Below are 19,758 nucleotides of genomic sequence, written 5' to 3' on the forward strand. Positions count from 1 at the left end.
GTTTAGATTTATGTTTAAGAATTAAACAAAAATTTTACACAATTTCTTAATCATTCTACATCTTTTGGAAACCTAGTGGAAAAAGTTTTAAGATTTTGAGGTCCTAATGGCAGGTTTTAAGGGGGGGGGGGAGGGCGACCCACTAGCTAAGGCACTGATGGATGTATACGTGTATATATATATATATATATATATATATATATATATATATATATATATATATATATATATATATATATATATATATATATATATATATATATATACATACATACATATATACATACATACATACATACATACATTCGTATATATATACACGCACACGCACATTTATGTATATCTATCATATTAAATATATATTATTATTTATGATATCTATTAAGTTTGTGTGTAAATATATGTATATACATTTTATATATATATATATATAAATTTTCCAAATATTTTTTTAGTTTTTTCATCATGACAAAAACAAAAACAGTGTTGTCCTCTGTGAAATCATACCAAGGTTGCAATTTTTTTAGGCAACGTTTAACATTAGCTACTTTATCTGGTATAGCTGTCCGTATAACTGATATTCGAGTAAACTCGGATGAACCTGGTATTAAAGAGTTTGAAGCAAGTTTTTTGCGACTTCTTGATAAACTGACAAATGGGTCAAAAATTGAAGTGAGTGAAAGCGGTACAAGTATTTTATACATTCCCGGACTACTTATTGGGGGAGATTTTGATCACGAATGTAGTGTCGAACGTTCCATTGGTTATTTTTTAGAAGGAATACTCCCATTAGCTCCATTTTGCAAAAACCCTCTAAACATAATTTTCAAGGGTGTCACCAACGACAAAAATGATATTTCAGTGGACAATATAAAATTTGTTACATTAGCGCTTATGAAAAAGTTTGGCTTAGACGAAGGTTTGGAGTTAAATATCCGAAAACGCGGTGCAAAGCCAGAAGGTGGAGGAGAAATTCAGTTTAAATGCCCTGTTCGTCGAAAATTGCAACCGCTCCTTTTTGTTGATCAAGGAAAATTTAAACGAATACGAGGTACTGCGTATTGTATGAAAGTGGCACCTGCTTTTGTCAATCGTTTAGTCGATTCTTCTCGCAGTGTCCTTAATAAGTTTCTACCTGATATTTACATATACACTGATCACGCAAAAGGTATTCATTCAGGTAATTCTCCTGGATTTGGAATTTCATTAATGGTTGAATCAACAACTGGTGTAATGCTATGTGTCGATGCTTGTTCAAACGAGAAAGGAAAAGAAGATGCTGTTACACCAGAAGATCTTGGAAAAGCTGCTGCTTTTGATTTGCTGCAAGAAGTTTATGCAGGAGGATGCGTCGACTCGCGACATCAAAGCTTAGCTTTAGTTTATATGGCTCTTGGTCAAATGGACGTTTCCAAAATTATGCTAGGTTGTCTAACACCATACACTGTACAATTTTTGCGTCACATGAAAGACTTTTTTAATATTATGTATAAAATTGATCCTTTGCGATGTGAAGCGGAAGAATCTAGGGGTTCTACTGAAAAGTATATTATATCATGTATGGGTGTTGGGTATACTAACTTAAATAAAACTTCTTTATAATTTTGATCCTAAATACAACTAGGTTGAATGGTTTTGTTTTGTTTATAAAGCATAATTTAAATATCTTACCTTTGCACCTTTAACTTACAAAAATCGTAATTAACCATCACATTGTTATTCAGTGTTAATTGTAATATTTTACCAATTCGAGCCAAATATGTTTTGAGCTATTACTTTTTTTAAATCAAAATATGAAACAAGCTTTTTTACAAACGGTTGCATGCCTTACTACTAAGTATACGACCTTACATTCTGCTTTTTTGTTTGAAAAAATAAAAGGCCTTTAGAATAACTCTGTTACAAAAAAAACAAAAATACTTTTGTTCTTGAATAAACTTTCTATTCAACCAATCTTTTTTTTTTTTACTTTTTTAAAAAGTTCGAGTTTCTTTCAAAGGTTTTTAAGTTCTGTATCTATTAAAAACATCTTGTGTCGTTAATTTATATTTATGTTGAGTCTTGCTTATTTCCTATGATTTCAACTTCTACCGGGTCACAATTTATCGCATCTTCACCCAAAAGTGAAATAAAACCAGTTGGCAATCAGAATAAATTTTCATCATGGTTTTCAGAAAATTTTTTCGTTTTCAATCTAACAACTTTTAATAAGGTTCGAAACGAGCTCTGGACAAATTTTCGCGTCACGGTAAGGAAGGAGGCGTGAACTTCCTGGTTAAATGCACTTCCGCGGTGCTCTGTGACAAGACCGTTAGGACTTCTTGGGGCACCTAAAATAAATAAAAAATAAAGATAATATGATGATAGAATGTTACACTTTTATTCAAAATCGCTTACTAAATTGGCGTTCTAAATTCGGCCAAAATGCAAACATACAAAAAATAATGCTGTCTTTTATGTACTCTTTAAATTTTTTATGATGAGTGAATATCCGAATAACAACATTAATTTCAAATTAGTAATAAATCTCTTAAGCATGGTGTATCTCAATAAATGGACCGCCCCTGTAAAACTGTTCATAATTTACAATCTTTTAAATAATTAAATGTAGGGCACACATTGTAATGCAAATAATTTATTTGAAGAAAAATGTTCACTAAAAACAGTTAGCATTTTAGAAACCATGATATATCATCCTGCAATTATAATCCAAATTTTAAAAATATTCTGTAAATGTCTTCCAAAAAAATTGGATGAAATGGGCAGCTCATAGGTTTTTGATCTTCAACATAATTTTTATTATAGACAAAAATAAGAACAAAAAATTTTTTTTAAGTTACCTTTTTTTCATTTGGCGCCCCTTGAATACCTGCCGCCCCCCCCTCTCGGTGGCCCTGGATGTACCCCAAGGCTCCGCACTTGCTTCCTTTTTGTTTTAAATTTATATTAACAACTTTCAAATTGCCTCAAACAGCTTTAAAACTATAATGTTTGCAGATGATACAAACTTGTTCTACTGTTAACAACAATCGAAATGTTGCGCTCTCGTTAGTGGAGGGTTTTTAAACATTAGAAATTTTATTTGAAATAATAAAAGAAAAAAGATTGTTGTCCTATGCCAAATCCTCACTCAATGTAGCAGCACTTCCTTGTAGTTGCAGGCTATAAAATCATGGATGTAGCAACACTTCTTTGTAGCAGCAGGCTATAAGATAGACGATGTATGTACTAATGCCAATGAATTTTCTTTGTGTTTATATTAAAAAGTTACCACTTTGAGCAACTTTACACACGAAAGCGCAACAAGCGAGGAAATAAAATTATTTTAGACCACTTAACTATAACTTTGCCTAATTTTATTTGCAGTAACCAATTATTTAAGGATTTTTGAAAGTTGAGGAATATTCTGATGCAAAAAGAGTTGCGATACAGTTTTGGGGAACAAACAAGCTCTTTTTTCATCAAAAATGTTACCTGCCTCTAAGAATAGTCTCATTTTTAATGTTTCTTAACTTTTAAATAGTTAAAAAGTATAGGATTTCTAATACATTATATATTTCAATTTTAACCTAAATGTAAAAATATAAAACAAAGAAATAATATATATATATATATATATATATATATATATATATATATATATATATATATATATATATATATATATATATATTCACTTGTTTTTATAAACACAATAGCCAAATATACATATAAGTTAGTTACAAACAGTTGACTGATAAAACGTAACAATTAACAAGGACCTGAAAAATTATTTAAATTGAAAATAATAAAATAGGAATAGTAGTAGTAAAGTTAAAAATAATAATAACTGTGATTACGATAAATATTTAAAATTAAAAGAAAAGTACTATAACAAAAAACATAACAAAAATATGATAAAAAATTAATGATAAAATAAAGAAAAACAAATATGCATTAAAAAAATGAGAAAGTTTAATATTGCTATATGCATACACAAATATAAAAATTTATACACATACTTACCCACATGCATAGATACACACAAAAACAAAAAGCAACAACAACAACAACAACAACAACAACAACAATAAAAACAAAAAAAACAAACAATGCAAAACAGAGAAAAAATTACATTATAAAATAAATAATGTACAAAAATACAGGACAATTTAAACTTAACACAAAAATGCATTACATTATAAACAATGTTCGAAAATAATTTTTAAAATTGTTATTTTTTTTTATTGTTTACTTTGTTTTGCCGTTTAATAATATATACAGTTTCGAAGCATATAAATAAAAATAAATATTGGCGGGGCAAGAAGAAGACTTATTTAGCCTTATCACCGAGCCCCATTCTCACGTATTTACAAAAACCGTAATATTTAAATATCTATAGGTAACAAACTATTTATTAAAGAAAATATAAAAGTAAAATAGATAACAATTCATTGTCATTTAAAGAAATATTTAAAGAATCAAAACTTAAGGAAAGAGTAAGTTCTTTTTGTTCTTTTTCTTTCTTTTTTCGCTGGTAGTAATGTACGTTGTTCTTTTTTTATTACTTTTCGACCATTTTTAAACTCTTAACTTTGTATTTAGTTTATGGAAGTTTTTGTTTTTTACCTGTTCTTATTTCTCCACAGTCATTTTTCTATTTATATTATTTGATCTTGTTTTTACATATTTTGTTGCTGTTTTTTTATTCGTCTTTTTTCTAAATAATTTTTGATTTTCCTTATCTTTATTTTCCTATTTTTTTCCTTTTTACCGTTAAAAACCACCTCTGTCATTTGCGATGTCATTGCAAAGTAATTGTTCGGGCCTACCAGAACACTACACAGTAACATGCTACCTTCTGTTTTCTTTTTTTATATCAGCAAAATTGTCCTTTCATTTGGGGTTTTGTTTTTTTATATCAATAAAATTGTCCTCTCATTTGGGGTTGAGAGGTTTGCAAATAGTGATCGACGGAAATCTGTTTCTGTATCGGTTTCGACCGAAATTTCAATTTGAACCGATACCGAAATCTCGGTTTTGGTATTATTTATAAATTCGACATAAAGCAAAATTTCGGTTGAGAAACATACCGAAAACCGAAATTTACAAAACTTAAAATTTTTATCTAATTTAGAAAAGTAATTATATTTGAGAATTTTCATAAAATATGTTAAGAAATTGCACTAAAGTTTAAAGAATTTTCACAAAATACACCGAAAAATTCTTGTTTTGCAGAGAAAATCAAAACCAGTAGTTAACTTTCGCTACTAACTTATATCGCCAACTTTTGTATTAAATCTCAATGTGTGAAACACGTGTAATCAACTCTAACATAATACATGTATATAAAAATAGCAAATGTAAAATTGCATTTTTAAATAAAATTTTCTAATGAAATTAATTTTGACTAGCTGAAATGTCGGTATCGGTTTCGGTAAAACATTTGCCGAAATGTCGGTTTTGGTACCAAAAGTATTTTCTGAAGGTTATAGTATGTAAAATAGTCTTTATAAAATTATTTGTATAAAGTTACACATTATTAAAACTATGTATAACTTTGTACAAAAAAATATTTGTATAAAATAGTATGCACACTTGTTAATTTATTTTTTTAAACATATATTTAATATTGAGTATTAAACAATACTTTTAATAGATTTTAAAATAGATTATATATTTATATATTTATAGTTTTTTATGTGTGTGTAAATAAACTTTTTATCAGATCGGCAATCAATGAAAATGACGTGATAATAAACTTGTTACTGTAATCTACAGTGTCACTTGTTACTATTATCTACAATGATTAGGTTTCTGTGTGAGTGACACCTTTTTTCCTAATCTTAATTATATTTGCTCTAAATAATACTAGTTCATGATTATTAATATTGTTACTATTACTATTATTATTATTGCTATCATCATTAATATTATTACTAATACTTTCGCAACTAATACCTCCAAGTATAGTAAAAACTGTATACACTTACTGTTTATACTATACTGTTTATATAATACTTTATAGTTACACTGTTTATATAATACTTTATAGTTTAAAATGAGGAAAAAAAGTATATATTTTTCCTCATTTTAAACTATAAAGTAAACTTTGAAATCATTAATTCCCAGCTTAGTTATTATTCAGTTAAAACACATCTATTTGGACGATATAAGGGAATTATGCGACATTCGTAGATTGAATATGATAAGCTTAATGCTGGTTAAGAAGAAAGTTAAAATTAGAGATTCAGAAAATGTAATTCATAAAGATACTTTTTCAAATTTTGGTACAAGCAGTTCAAAGTTGGAATACAAAGCAACTGCAAACAATTTTTTAAAATACTCTTGAAAAAAACATTCCTAAATGATCTTTTTGTATTTTTTATCTTCTTATATTCTTGGTTGATTTTAAGCTTTATTTGTTAGTTTGTATTTTTACCTTGTAAACGTATTTACAGGGGGTAATGAATAATAATAAAAAAAAAACTTGACTTATTATTTAATGATAAACAGTAAAAAAATGTAAAATGAAATGTAAAACCTTTGTTTCAGAAATATGAGTCAAGGATGAATTACTGTTTACGTAAGAACAATTTCATTGATGCGTTAAGTTCATAATGTTGCAACGTCAAACGCTGTAATGAGCCCCGAAAAAAATATATTCAAACTTTTTTTAAAAAGGACTTCTTTCAACTCTAGTTCCTTTAAGCAGTTGTTCTCTTATTGCCCCACAATCATCAGTTGACAAGGCATTAGTATTAGTAGTTTATACTATATAAAAATTATAGTTATAGTAGTTATAGTATATAAAAGTTATAGTATATAAAAATTATTTTACATACTATAATTAAAGTATATAAAGTTATAGTATATAAAAGTTATAGTATATAAAAATTATTTTACATACTATAATTAAAGTATATAAAGTTATAGTATATAAAAGTTATAGTATATAAAAATTATTTTACATACTATAATTAAAGTATATAAAGTTATAGTATATAAAAGTTATAGTATATAAAAATTATTTTACATACTATAATTAAAGTATATAAAGTTATAGTATATAAAAGTTATAGTATATAAAAATTATTTTACATACTATAATTAAAGTATATAAAGTTATAGTATATAAAAGTTATAGTATATAAAAATTATTTTACATACTATAATTAAAGTATATAAAGTTATAGTATATAAAAGTTATAGTATATAAAAATTATTTTACATACTATAACCTTCAGAAAATACTTTTGGTACCAAAACCGACATTTCGGCAAATACTTTACCGAAACCGATACCGACATTTCGACTTGTCAAAATTAATTTCATCAGAAAATTTTATTTAAAAATGTAATTTTAAATTTGCTATTTTTATATACGTGTATTATGTTAGAGTTGATTACACGTGTTTCACACATTGAGATTTAATACAAAAGTTGGCGATATAAGTTAGTAGCAAAAGTTATCTACTTGTTTTGATTTTCTCTGCAAAACAAGAATTTTTTGAAGTATTTTGTGAAAATTCGTTAAACTTTAGAGTAAATTATTAAAATATTTTGTGAAAATTCTCACTTAAAACATTTTTTCTCTCAATCTCTATATCTTGCTACAAAAAAGATTTAATTAGACCAAAACTATCCCTAGTATAAAAGTAAAATGATCAAAAACCAAAAATTAGTTAGCAAATTAGGACCTTTAGTTTGGCAGCCGGCAAATGTCGGCCATCAAGGAACTTTTTTTTTTTTAAGTTCTTAGTCAACAAAAAAATAATTTTTTGGGCATAGTCAGCAAAACTGCTTTAAAACCCCCTTTTTTTCAACCCCTATCTTTAAAATCTCTTTGAGACGGCACCAACAACTTTATTGTTGTCGGTTTCCTTATCATATTTTTGCCATGGTGAAGTTCCAGCTGGCAAATTGTTTCCAGCTCACTTCGGACCCGTTAGTAACAAAGTTAATTTTTTTTCCTTCCGAAATGAAGTTTATTTCTAACAAGTTCAATATTAATGGATAAGTGTATGTATACCTTTTTTTAAAACATTATTCCTTTAAAGCATTTTATCTGTTTCAATATTGTTTAAAATAATCCATTAATATATTGGGCTAGTAAAAATGTTTTTACCAAATTTATTAGGATAAATTGATTGGTCAAATTTATAATTTAAAAAAATCCGATGAGTTACTTATATAATGTTTTATAACAACTTTATTAGCATTGTTTGTTATTCAATTCCATATAACGTTATTGGAATTTGCTTAACTACTATTTTTTTGTTTAATCAGTGAAAATGGGCCTGAAAAAAAAAATGTAAAAATTTTTATTTATTTTTTACAGTTTTTAAATACTAATTTAGATGATTAATATTATACTTTAAAATACTATTCTAAAACTACCATACTAAAAAATATTTTAGTTTTCGCAAAAAAGTTTCAAATTTAGTCACACTGAAAAAAATCAGTTTGAATTCAGTTTGAAAATTTTTTTATTACCCAAGCAGAAATAAATTCTAAGCCAGGAAAGAAAGAACATTACAGTTTACCTGCATTTATTGCTATATAAGATTGATGAGCTACTAGTTAAAAGTGGTACTTTTTAAAGCAGTTTAATTTTAATATTGATAAAGAAGGTAAAGCTTGGAAAAAGACTTATAATATATGTCTTGATAATAAAAACAATTCATGATTAGATGGCAATATTATAGATCTAGCTAAATATGTCACCCAAGACTTGTTTGAGAACAAAAACAACAATGAAAATAACCGGGAAATGAAAGATCCACCTAAAAAAAATTAATACTGAAAGAAACAAATAGCTTACTGAAGAGATAAATCCAATTCAAAATAATATAAAATTGATCATATATATATATGCTCAATTTTATATTATATATATATATATATATATGTATGCAATAATGTAAGGTCGTGCAGACAAATAAAGTCTTTTTTGTTATTGCTTTGTTCATTTGCTAAACAGACTCATCAGACATACAATTGTCCAAATACAATAATAATTAAAAAAAATTTTTAAGAAACAAAAATTTAACTTGTTGTTTATCAAGCTTTTCAATGTTGTTTACAAAGCGTATCAAAAAAATTGTTTTGAAACTGTAAAATCTTCAGTTATTCAAGAAGAGGTTGAATTCTATTTATCAATGTTGCTCCCAGCACAGTGTGTCAAAAGTGACATTTTCTAGATAAAACCCCTAAAACAAAAACTTTATTAACTTCTTTTATTGAAAACAGTTTATTACATTGAAAAACACAATATGTGGATAAAGTTACATTTGTTTTGGAAAAACTTTCAATTTTATTACATAATTACGCAAATTATTTAAAAACTTTAATCTTTTCCATTAATAAAAAATTCTGTTAAATCACCCAACAAGTTAGCAACAAGAATATTATTTAAATTTATATTTTAAATAGAGTATTCTGTTGTTGGCTCATGCAATAATTCAATGACGCTAGATGGTAGAAATGTGCAAATTAAATGATAAGAGGCACATAAAAGATGGTGAAAAAGTGTAAATTGTTTTTTTTTCGATTGTATTTTCTTGTAAAATTTTCACAAAAGACCTAAAATTATTATTACCTATTATTAATATATATTAATAATACCTTATTGGTAGCCTCTTGAGCATCTTCAGAAAACATACCTAATGGAAGAGTAAATAATTCAATGACTTTGTAGCCATGAATCAAAATCTTATAAAGTGTTTGGGTCATAGGTTACCAAGGGTACAGGTCTACATATAGCGAGGCAGTTTCCCAACAGAATGTTTTAAATTTTGATGAGCTAATGTCATAATCACATGACATTGTGGCCTAAATAGTATGAAGCCTTTTTATAAAATTTGCATCTATGTTTATTATATTAGCTGAGACATCGTATTGCTGAAAAAATCGCCTAGCTGTGTTACCATTGTTTGGTTACCTGCCTCACCTACTTTTGGTTGGTCTCCTTTTTCAAACTTGAACTTGAACCTTTTGACCCATTGAAATGAGAAAGGTTCAGCTTGAACTTGAACCTTTCTCAGTTTAACAATACTATTTTCTTCTTCAGTCCTAGTCTGCCACTTCATAATTGGCATCTTGTAAGAGATATGGAGCATACATTCTAAAAACATTATCTAAGCATGCAAAGTTGAAACACCAAATTTGAAATTGCCTTCTAAAGTTTTTTATTGAACTATCAAAGATAGATTGTTCATTTCAGTTGGAGATGCACCACACACTGAGAAGCATTGGTAAGAGTTGGTAGCTATGGAAATAATAGTTTGAATTTTTCCATCTATCATTGTTATATTAATGATATGTTGTACTACAACTTCCTTCATTGTACCGTCCTCCAGATACATTAGATATTGTTTTTTTTTAAAATAGAAGCCATAATTGACTCATATACTGCAAAAACTACTTATTTTGATTCTTTTCTATATTTAAATCTGAAAGGCCTGCAGTAACTACTTGATGATGGTTTCGGATTTCTCCAAACAACCTTTTTTTATATTAAGTTTATTTGTATCATCTAACTGTTGTTTATATACTTGTTTGTATATTAGAATTAGTCTAGTACAATCTTTAAGCACAGGCAAATTTAACACATAAGCTGAACATAATCTTGATGCAGTATGAAAAAGAAAATCTTGTAATGGTACCTCTGCAGAGTAGTCACTGACCTGAATGTTTTCAGTGTAGCATTTATTTTTAGCCTCTTTTACTATATGATATGATGGGTATAGAGAGTTAAATTGAAGATAATTATTTCTTAAATACTGATAAGTTTCTTTGGATAAATTAGCATCTAAGATTAATGCTAAGGGCTGTTCTAACGTAAGTAATCCTGTTAAAGTTAAAGTTATATATTATGTTAAGCTAGTTAAAGCTTTTTATGGTTTTTTTGCAAGTCGTAACTAAGTACTGCCTTTCCTTTATTTTTATTGGTTGTTGTCACATTTTTAATGAATACATATAATTTTATTGTTTTCGAAAATTTTAAAATAAATATTGGTAATGTCTCAAACTTGTAAAAGTTACAAGATCACAAATTCATATTTTATTTAGTTTTTATAACTTTAAAATGATAGCATAAAAAATGACAAATAATAGTTTCAATGTGATCTAAATGTTTATTGAGCAGATACTATGCAGTAACTAGAAATCAAAAAAGTGTTATTTAAATTTAAAAGTGTATTCCTTTAGGCAGCTATAGACAGGCAGTTTTTGAACCAAGAGATTAATACCATAGTGGTGTTTAATGATATATAACTTTAAGCGGTTGATACAGGTTGATCCATTGGTTTTAATTGATATTTGAAAGTTTTTTTATTTTTTCACTCAAAATGAACGATGTTTTCTTTGTTAAAAATATTTATATAAAGTACAAACAAAATAGTTTTTTTATTTTATTTAAATATTAACAATATAATATATAAGTTGTTTATACGGTAAAAAAATAAACTTATAGTTCTTTAAAATAAGAAATCAAAGTTTGAAAAAAATGTAAAAAAAAGCAAATTTTCGCACTTTTTGTTTTTTTTTTATGAAAAGTTTTTAAGGCAATATTTAAATAAAAAATATGATTTTTATTGCAGAAATATTTTTTAATAAAATATAATTTCTGGCTTAATAATATGTTGAGCGATTCTTGCCATTTTTTAAATTTCAAAATTTTTTGTATGGTTTTGCCACACTTTGACCCACTGTGCAGCATATAGATTTTCAAAAAAGACAAAAAAAAAAAATTTGCAAATTATTGATAACAAATGCAAAAAAACAATTTTATCACAAGCTTAACTCGATTGTTTATGCTGCTGCTGTGGTTTTAAATGCTTCCAAACTTTTTTCTCTGGTATCAAGGACAGAAAGCTAAAGACACAGTCAATTTGGTTATAAGCTCATTAGTAAATTTGGTTATTGAATTAAATTAGCAAATAAATAAAAAAAAATCATTTGACAGCAAGTGTTAAAAATAGTTCCACTGAAAAAGTGTGCCACCTCCATTGAAAAAGTGTGACAATGAAGCCTTTGACTAGTTTTATTATAGAATTGGGTCAGGTAGAGTATAACAAAAAAGAACTCAGCATCAAGCACTTAGCTGACAAATACCTTTAGCTGACAAATACCTTTAGCTTTAACTAAAATAGCTGATAACTTTGTAAATATTTTAAGAAACCAAACTTTCACCAACGAAACTCATTACAATGCATTTTAGTTTGGTAAAATAAAAGAATCGTTCTTTATAATAAGTGTCTTATAATATACCAACATCCTCTGCAATAAAACATTAATAAATCATGCTTTTTTAACAAGTAACAACCATGCTCAATGAAATGGTTGAAATAGGAATATTTTCTTATGTAAATAATTTCTTTTATTACTGTTTTTGTTGTGAAATTACATTTTTGAAAGCTATAATTGATTTTTTCTTACTTTTTCTTCTCTTTGTTTTGCGGATTGAAATTCTTTTAAATAAAAAATTATTTTACTGTAAAAACAAAGTTCTATTTTACGCTAAAAAAAACGACATATTTTTCTACAAAATAATCTAAAAAGTAAAGTAAAATATAAAAAATAATTAAATATAAAAATATAAACATGAGTAGATAAAAAGTATGAGTTGCATATTGAATACTCAATAAAAATGCATATTTTAAGTCATGTATTGAGTAATCTGCTTAGAAAAAATGCATTTGTCGAGTTGCGTATTGACTATTACAATCAATATGTAATGCACAAAAAAAAGTGCATTTTGATGTTTGGTTTAACAAAAATATTTAAATTTACAAATATGGTTTCGCCAAACTTAAATTGTAAAGAAAATGTTGGTATGCACCATTTTAAATTGTCCAAGATTTTACTCGATATATATTTCAAACTCATGTTTAATTTAAATGACCTTTAATTTTTTAGGCATTTTTAAGAAAAAGTAGTTAATGTTTATTAACTCAAAAAAAAAAAAAAAAGATTATAAAGGATTTATTACTCATATGATTCTCCTCAGTGAGAATTTTAAAGTTTATTTTAATCAAAGCAAGTTTGCTTTATTTGAAATAGAATTGCTTTTGTTTTTGTTTAAAATCCAGTCTAACATATGTTTTTAAATCAAAACATGATTTTATTTATGAATAAATTTAATCACTATAAATAAGAACGTGTACACATGTAGTTTTTTAATTCCTTGTTGGTATATAGTAAGTGACTGGGGCCCCGGTCCCGGCTAAAAATGAGACTTTTTTCAAACCTGTCTCCGGCCCCTGCAAATTTATAGCATTTAGTTGGGGTTGATAGCCAGGGCTAGAAAAAAATTTATAATACTTAATATATTATAATTTTATGCTTACATGTACTATTTATTAAATACTGGCATACATTTATATATTTTTAAACTCTAATTTATCTCCAACAAAATTGCAAGCAACCACTATTAACCTTTTAGACTCTGTCTGAGAGTAAGAGGGTTGTTATTTATGAATATAGGAATGCCAACAATATTGCAATAATTTTTTGCAGTAAATAAATGAGTTTTGTTGTCTAACAAAAATAACCAATTTTAAATCTAGACTTAAAATTGCAAACCACTGCAAGCCTTAGCGCTGTTACAAGAGAGATCAGATTAAAAATCTTGTTTGATTGCTTGTTCTAAGCAATCAAAAAGTGAAGACTTTTTGTCAAGAAAAGAGTATAAAGTTGAGTTGTCAGCAAATAGCGTCGCTTTAGATTTCATGAAGATCGTCATTGGAGATAAGAAACATTACAGGAGCAAAGATAGAACCTTGTGGTATTCTTAAAGTTACTTGACATAAAGAAGAGGGTAGGCCTCAAAGAATAACTTTACTAATGCAGTTAGAAAGAAATAACCTCAAGACTTTTATATAAAGAAACTAATAACAGAGTGAAGCCTAATCTTAGGTTAGTTGGAGAGGTCAAAGTGTTTTCTAGAGTTTTGTTCTGGAGAACACTTTTTTTAGACTATTATGGAAATCTATTCTGGAGCACAAACTGTAGAAGTGTTTAATTGAGAATTGACTTTAGCATTGGAAGCCAGAGTGATTTGAATGTTTAACAATGGGTCAATCTGTTTATCTGTCTGGAAAAGTATGACCATTATATTCAAAAGCCAAATTAGAGTAAGATTTCTTTGCAAATAACTCTGCTTTATTCTGGGGAGAAGTAAAAAGATCAGACCCATGAATTAGATATTAAATGTTAGACTTTATGTGTCATTAACTATGACACAACAGTGTCATAGTTAATGACACTGTTGAAGACTAACCAAAAGTCTCTAGAACCTAACATCTGAGATACAAGATTTAGTAAACTGAGAAGACACAAGATTTAGTAAACTGAGAATAACAGATCTTATCATCAGACAGGACTTTTTACATTAGCTTTTTATAATAATAAAAGGACATTTGTTCTTAAGAGAGATGTTCTTGTAAAAAAGATGAAAAAAATGATTAATGTTTAATAAAGCAAGATGGTGAAAAATGTGGAGAATTGATTGACTTAAAATTGAAGAGAAGTAATAAAAGCTTCCAACTTTTATTCCAGAAGGAATAAAAGCTTCCAAGATGCAGTTTATGCATACATTTTATGGATATAAACATATATGTTTGTTATTTATTTAGACGCTGGCATACAATATCCTTTCATTGTTATATAAACTTTAGTATTTATATGGTATAGTATTCGCTGAAAGAGTAGATGATTAGATGGATGTGACTCTAGCAAGATAAAAAAAAAAGGGATAGTCTTAGACAGATTTTAAAAATCATTGTATCGAACAACGTTTGTTAGAAAAGAATAAAATAATTTAGGTATCACCATGTAGAGAGGTAGCAGCTTTAGTAGAAAATGGTAGTGGTAGAAGTAAGAAAACTTGAAGAGAGTGCCTTACATATTGTATGAATGACCTTTAGTTAAAAAAGAGGAAGGCTAAAATTGATGACGATGATGACAACGTTGATGATGATGATAATGACATGATGATGACAACGTTGATGATGATAAGTTGATGATGATGATGACAACGATCATGATGATAATTATGATGATGACCATCATCATCATCTTCATCGCGATGATGATGATAATCATGTTTTGTATATATACATATGATATATATACAAATATAACATGAATTTCGAATTAAAAAATATATTCTTTAGGATGTATAAATTTTATGCAACTCCTGTCACAAACCCGGCCCTGGTTATATTTTATCAAACCTGGCCCTGGCCCCAGTCAAATATCAACCACGGTTACTTACTATTGGTATACAGGTAATTGTTAAATAAAATTTCACTGGTTCTTTTAATTTATTATTGTTGCAACCTCTCAACTTGATGATACAAAAAATACAAATTTTGGCATGCATAGGCTATGCATGGAGAAACAAGTTATGAATGGTATTATCAGGAAAATATGTGGTTTCAACTCTGTATCTCTTTCTCACATATCTACTTTTCTGTCACTGCACTATAGCACAATTTTATAAGATTAATATAAGATTTTAAATTTAAAAATTCAATTTTAAAAAAATCTTAAATTTATTTTTAAGAATATAAAAGTTTTACAAACATTTTTTATTATTTTTTATTATTATTATTATTTATTTCAAAAGTTTTGAACAAACCTTAAACCTTTTAGACAATGTTTAATCAATCAAGTGAAAGCTGCAGATCAAAGCATAAACAATGGAAGCTAATGAGTTGTTTGTAAATGAAGATGATCATAAGAGTGTGCCAAAATTGGAGGCATGTTGTTGCAAATGCATGCCTAAACGGTATCTTTTAGCTTTCCTTACATTTACTGGCTTTATAAATGTGTATACTTTGCGAGTTAATCTTAGTGTTGCAATGGTGGCAATGGTATCATCTTCGGAAAAGCAGTTTCCAAATGGCACCCACTACACTGTAAATTTAACTGTTTTATTTTATTTAATATATATGCGTAAGTAATTTTTTTAATTCAACAAAAAGTTAGCAGAACTTATTAATATAGATAAAAAGTACAAGTTTGTTATAAACCTATATTCATAATAAACTTGTACTTAAAGTGAACATGACCAAGTCAAAGTAGCTAATATAAATACATGATAGGCTTGCATGTAGGTATGACCAAGTACACAGTTTTGAAATTTGAATTTTAGATGACCAAAGATATAAAGTAAAGAGTCATGGCAGCAAAGTATGACTTTTTACTTTTCTTAAGTTTGGTAGTTAAACACTAGCTTTTTTTGACTTGCTCATGTTTGTTTTTTGAACAAATGATATCTATTTTTTTATATGAAAGTATTTGTGTATGTACATGTATACAATTTAATTTTTAATGCTTTTCAAAATCTAGGTTCCACCAGAATTTGATTGGGATTCAGGATTGCAAGGTATTTGAGCTGTGTTGTAAGGGTGCATAAGGGTGGGTATATATTACATATATATTACAATATAATTTTGAATATTGATTTTTTAATTTCATTACTCTATATTAAGCCACTGCCTCAACATTTCTCAAAATTTTTTCCCCTGAGCTTACTGGTTTACATTGGGGTTTATTTGAGACAGATATAAGGATATAAGCATAAACATAGTTTTCTATATTTCTTGTTTTCAGTTTTGCTCTGGTTTTTGACCAGAATGAAATTATGTCTTTTTACCCTTTTTTTAAACTTTTTCATGGTGGCCTTAGTCCTGGTATGTCATGGATTTTTACAAATATTCTTGAATGTCCTGGAGTGTTTATAAAAATGTCCTAAAATTACCTGGAATTTTTTTTTTTTAATAAAATTAAAAAGTTCCTAATTAGTATTGTGATTATATAAGTTTTTTTTTATACTAATTAAAATTTTTTTTTTTAAGTTTATAAAATAATTTTAATTTATATAAAAACAAAAGAGAATTTATTATCTTTTTATTATAATTTATTAAAAGGTCTTTAATCTTAAGAGCATCTCTAGTAGTAGCTCTAGTTAATCAATTTCGTTGACAATCAAAGTTGAAATTTCATAGTTGTAAAAACACTTATATTAACTTTTATTACTCAATAAATATGGAAAAAAAATTAAAAGTGTTAATATTAATTTAATAGGATTTAAATTTCCTGGAATATGTAATGAAAAGCCCTGGAATGTCCTGGAAATGTCCTGGAATTTAGTTGTTAAAATTTCATGGCCACCATGTTTTTTTAGATTTTTATAGGTCTTTTTAGTGATTGAGAAAAAGATAACAGTGAGAAAAAGTTACTGAAAGCTGTACTAAAAAAATCTTACCTAAATTGTTCCAAACATCAGTTTTAAAGTGTAAAACTGTCTGTGATAGCAACAGTAGGGGTTACCCTTAAGACTTTTCAATACAATCATTTGAAATCTGCCAACCTGTTTCTTGACTAACTCTATTCTTTTATGAAGAAATCTGTGCGCATTTTTGTAATGCCCTGAACTTTACAGAAAACCACATAGAACATCATGCCTGGATTAAATACTTTGTGATGCAGTTTAAATGCATAAACAATCATAATTTTTGAAGCAAGAGTTAGCCAATTGCAGTTTCTTGTTTTTTTTATTTGATAGAAGAAACCTTTAGATTTCCAACACAATACTCATGTAATGCTGCTCTCAGATCACAGACAAAATGTCATATATATCTTTGTCTCTTTTTATTGTGAATTAACAGCAAAGGTTAGTTTGCCCTGTTGTTTGGATCTGAGTTTGTTCTTCAGAAGAATTCACTACTATCTAAGAAAGTATTTATATGTTATTTGAATATGCATTTTATAAAATCATATAGATAAGGTTATAATATAATAGGTTACAAACCTTGTCTTCACTCTCTGTAAGCATGTTGCTATGCTTAATATCCACATAAACTGCTCCAAGAAACAGCGAGTTTTCTTGAACTATGTTTTTTATATTGATCATTACATTTTGAAAGTCTTTGGCTGATCTGTGAAACTATTAACTAGACAGGATAGTCACTGTCTTTCCTTTCTTTCACACTTTATTGAATTTCAATTAAAAAAAACTCACTTGCAATGATATTCTCATGCTGAAGACAAATCTAAAGCTTTATGCTTTTACAGCAATTTTTCATTACGCATTTAAAAAAAAAAAAAAATTAGGCATTTCAGTTAGTAAAGTTAGTAGACCGGAAACCATCACAATTTAGAAAAATAATTTATGCCAATTTTTTAAATTCTTTTTTCATCAAAAGTAATGAAACTAGTAAAATGCAGATATTTTTTTAATAGAATTTTCCATTCGCTGATAAATATTTTGTTACATAAAACTTAATTTTCAAACAAACTGTGACACACAGAAACCTGGCCAAAATTTGCTATATTACCCAGCTAGTATTTGCATAATAGCTAATTCCAAACCAATGCCAAACCTGGCCAAATAAACAAAATTGGAAGCAAGTAGACTAGGAGATAAAACTTTCTGGTTAAATTCTCTTCTGCAGCTGTCAATATATTTTTGGTTTTTATCATCTTCATTCCATTATTTTTAATATTGCAATGAATATGATTATTAAGCAGATTAAATCAGGTAAACCAAAATAAAAATAACAGTTAAGCAGTTTAGGTCATATTCTTTTACCTAACCTACCATTTTTATGAAGTGCAACTCTAAATGCCTATAAATACAGAATAAAAAAAAATGTATTGTTGATCTTGTGTAGCTATTTTAATTTGGTACTATATCTGATTATCTTGTAGTCTATTGCAAAAATCTTGAAGATTTTTGCAACATCTATGAAGAAGTTCTTTGTAGCAGAAAAAAGAAGAAGTTCTTTCTAGCAAAAAAGTTCTGATTATATGATAAAACTGGAAATAGGTTGAAGGAGCAGTTTCCTAAAAGTCTGCCTTAGCATTACAATAATCCAAACAACCAATATGTTTGTACACCACTCAGGAAAAGATTACAAAAGCTTTTAAAAAACACTTAGAGAATCTGCTAGAAAATTACATTGTCAAGCAGGTCTGGTTTTTGATTCAACCTGAGTCTGTTGTTTCATGTGACATGAAATAAGCCAATTTTTTATGTGGCTCTATTCTTATGTTACAATGCATCCCTTTACTTGATGTAAAGTTGACTCCATGCAGACTGAAATCTCTTTATAAGTTGTTAGACAGTGACACCAAAAAACTAAGATGTTTGAAAATGTTGTCCATAAGTCAATTGTATGTGGACCACCCAACTCACTGATTTTAGAACTGATCCCACCAATGGAACTTAGTCTTCTTTTTAGTATTGTGAACCAGCATGTATCATGGAGGATAGGTTTGAAATGTTTGCTTTAAATTACTCAACTATAATCTTTTTCAGCACAAGCCTTGGCGTTCAGATTTTATCTTGTCAAAGTATTTCTAAATATAAAAGAGTTTATTCTATTGATCCAGTGCGTAAAAAGTTGTGTTATCATCATACACTTATCATCATACAATGAGAACATAATTTATTTTACGATGATCAGCAAGAGAGGGGAATCTTAAAACTGATTTTTTTTACGATGATCAGCAAGTGTGGAATCTTAAAACTGATTTTTTTTTCTTGCGCAAAATAGTCTTAATTTTTCTTATTTTTTGATATTGATCACGAGATATTGTTCTTTTATCCTATAAAGTAGATATTTTTGGTACAGAAAAAATGTTAACTGTTTTCTTTAATAAAAGAAAAAGAGAGCTGAAAAATTTTATTTTAAAATAATTAAAGAAGGCAAAACTATTTTTTTACACATGTTACATTATTGCTGTGTTATTTTTGTATTGTCAT

General features: G+C 27.4%; 2 protein-coding genes across 2 annotated transcripts in view; both read left to right on the forward strand.

Moving 5' to 3' along the window:
- The first annotated feature begins 425 nt into the window (after positions 1 to 425).
- LOC100204508 (RNA 3'-terminal phosphate cyclase-like protein) lies at positions 426 to 1,632 on the forward strand. The gene has a single exon (XM_065788261.1). The coding sequence runs from the start codon at positions 466 to 468 to the stop codon at positions 1,600 to 1,602; it is 1,137 nt and encodes a 378-aa protein (XP_065644333.1). The 5' UTR covers positions 426 to 465; the 3' UTR covers positions 1,603 to 1,632.
- A 6,254-nt stretch (positions 1,633 to 7,886) lies between these two features.
- The window catches only part of LOC100206605 (vesicular glutamate transporter 3), a 38,845-nt gene continuing 26,973 nt past the window's right edge, over positions 7,887 to 19,758 (forward strand). The window contains exons 1-3 of the mRNA XM_065788263.1: positions 7,887 to 8,000; positions 15,639 to 15,904; positions 16,338 to 16,374. Of these exons, the coding sequence (XP_065644335.1) occupies positions 15,686 to 15,904; positions 16,338 to 16,374 (256 nt within the window). The 5' untranslated portion in view covers positions 7,887 to 8,000; positions 15,639 to 15,685. The remainder of the gene's footprint in view (positions 8,001 to 15,638; positions 15,905 to 16,337; positions 16,375 to 19,758) is intronic.

This window comes from Hydra vulgaris, chromosome 01 (assembly GCF_038396675.1).
Source record: "Hydra vulgaris chromosome 01, alternate assembly HydraT2T_AEP".
Classification (NCBI taxonomy): Eukaryota; Metazoa; Cnidaria; class Hydrozoa; order Anthoathecata; family Hydridae; genus Hydra; species Hydra vulgaris.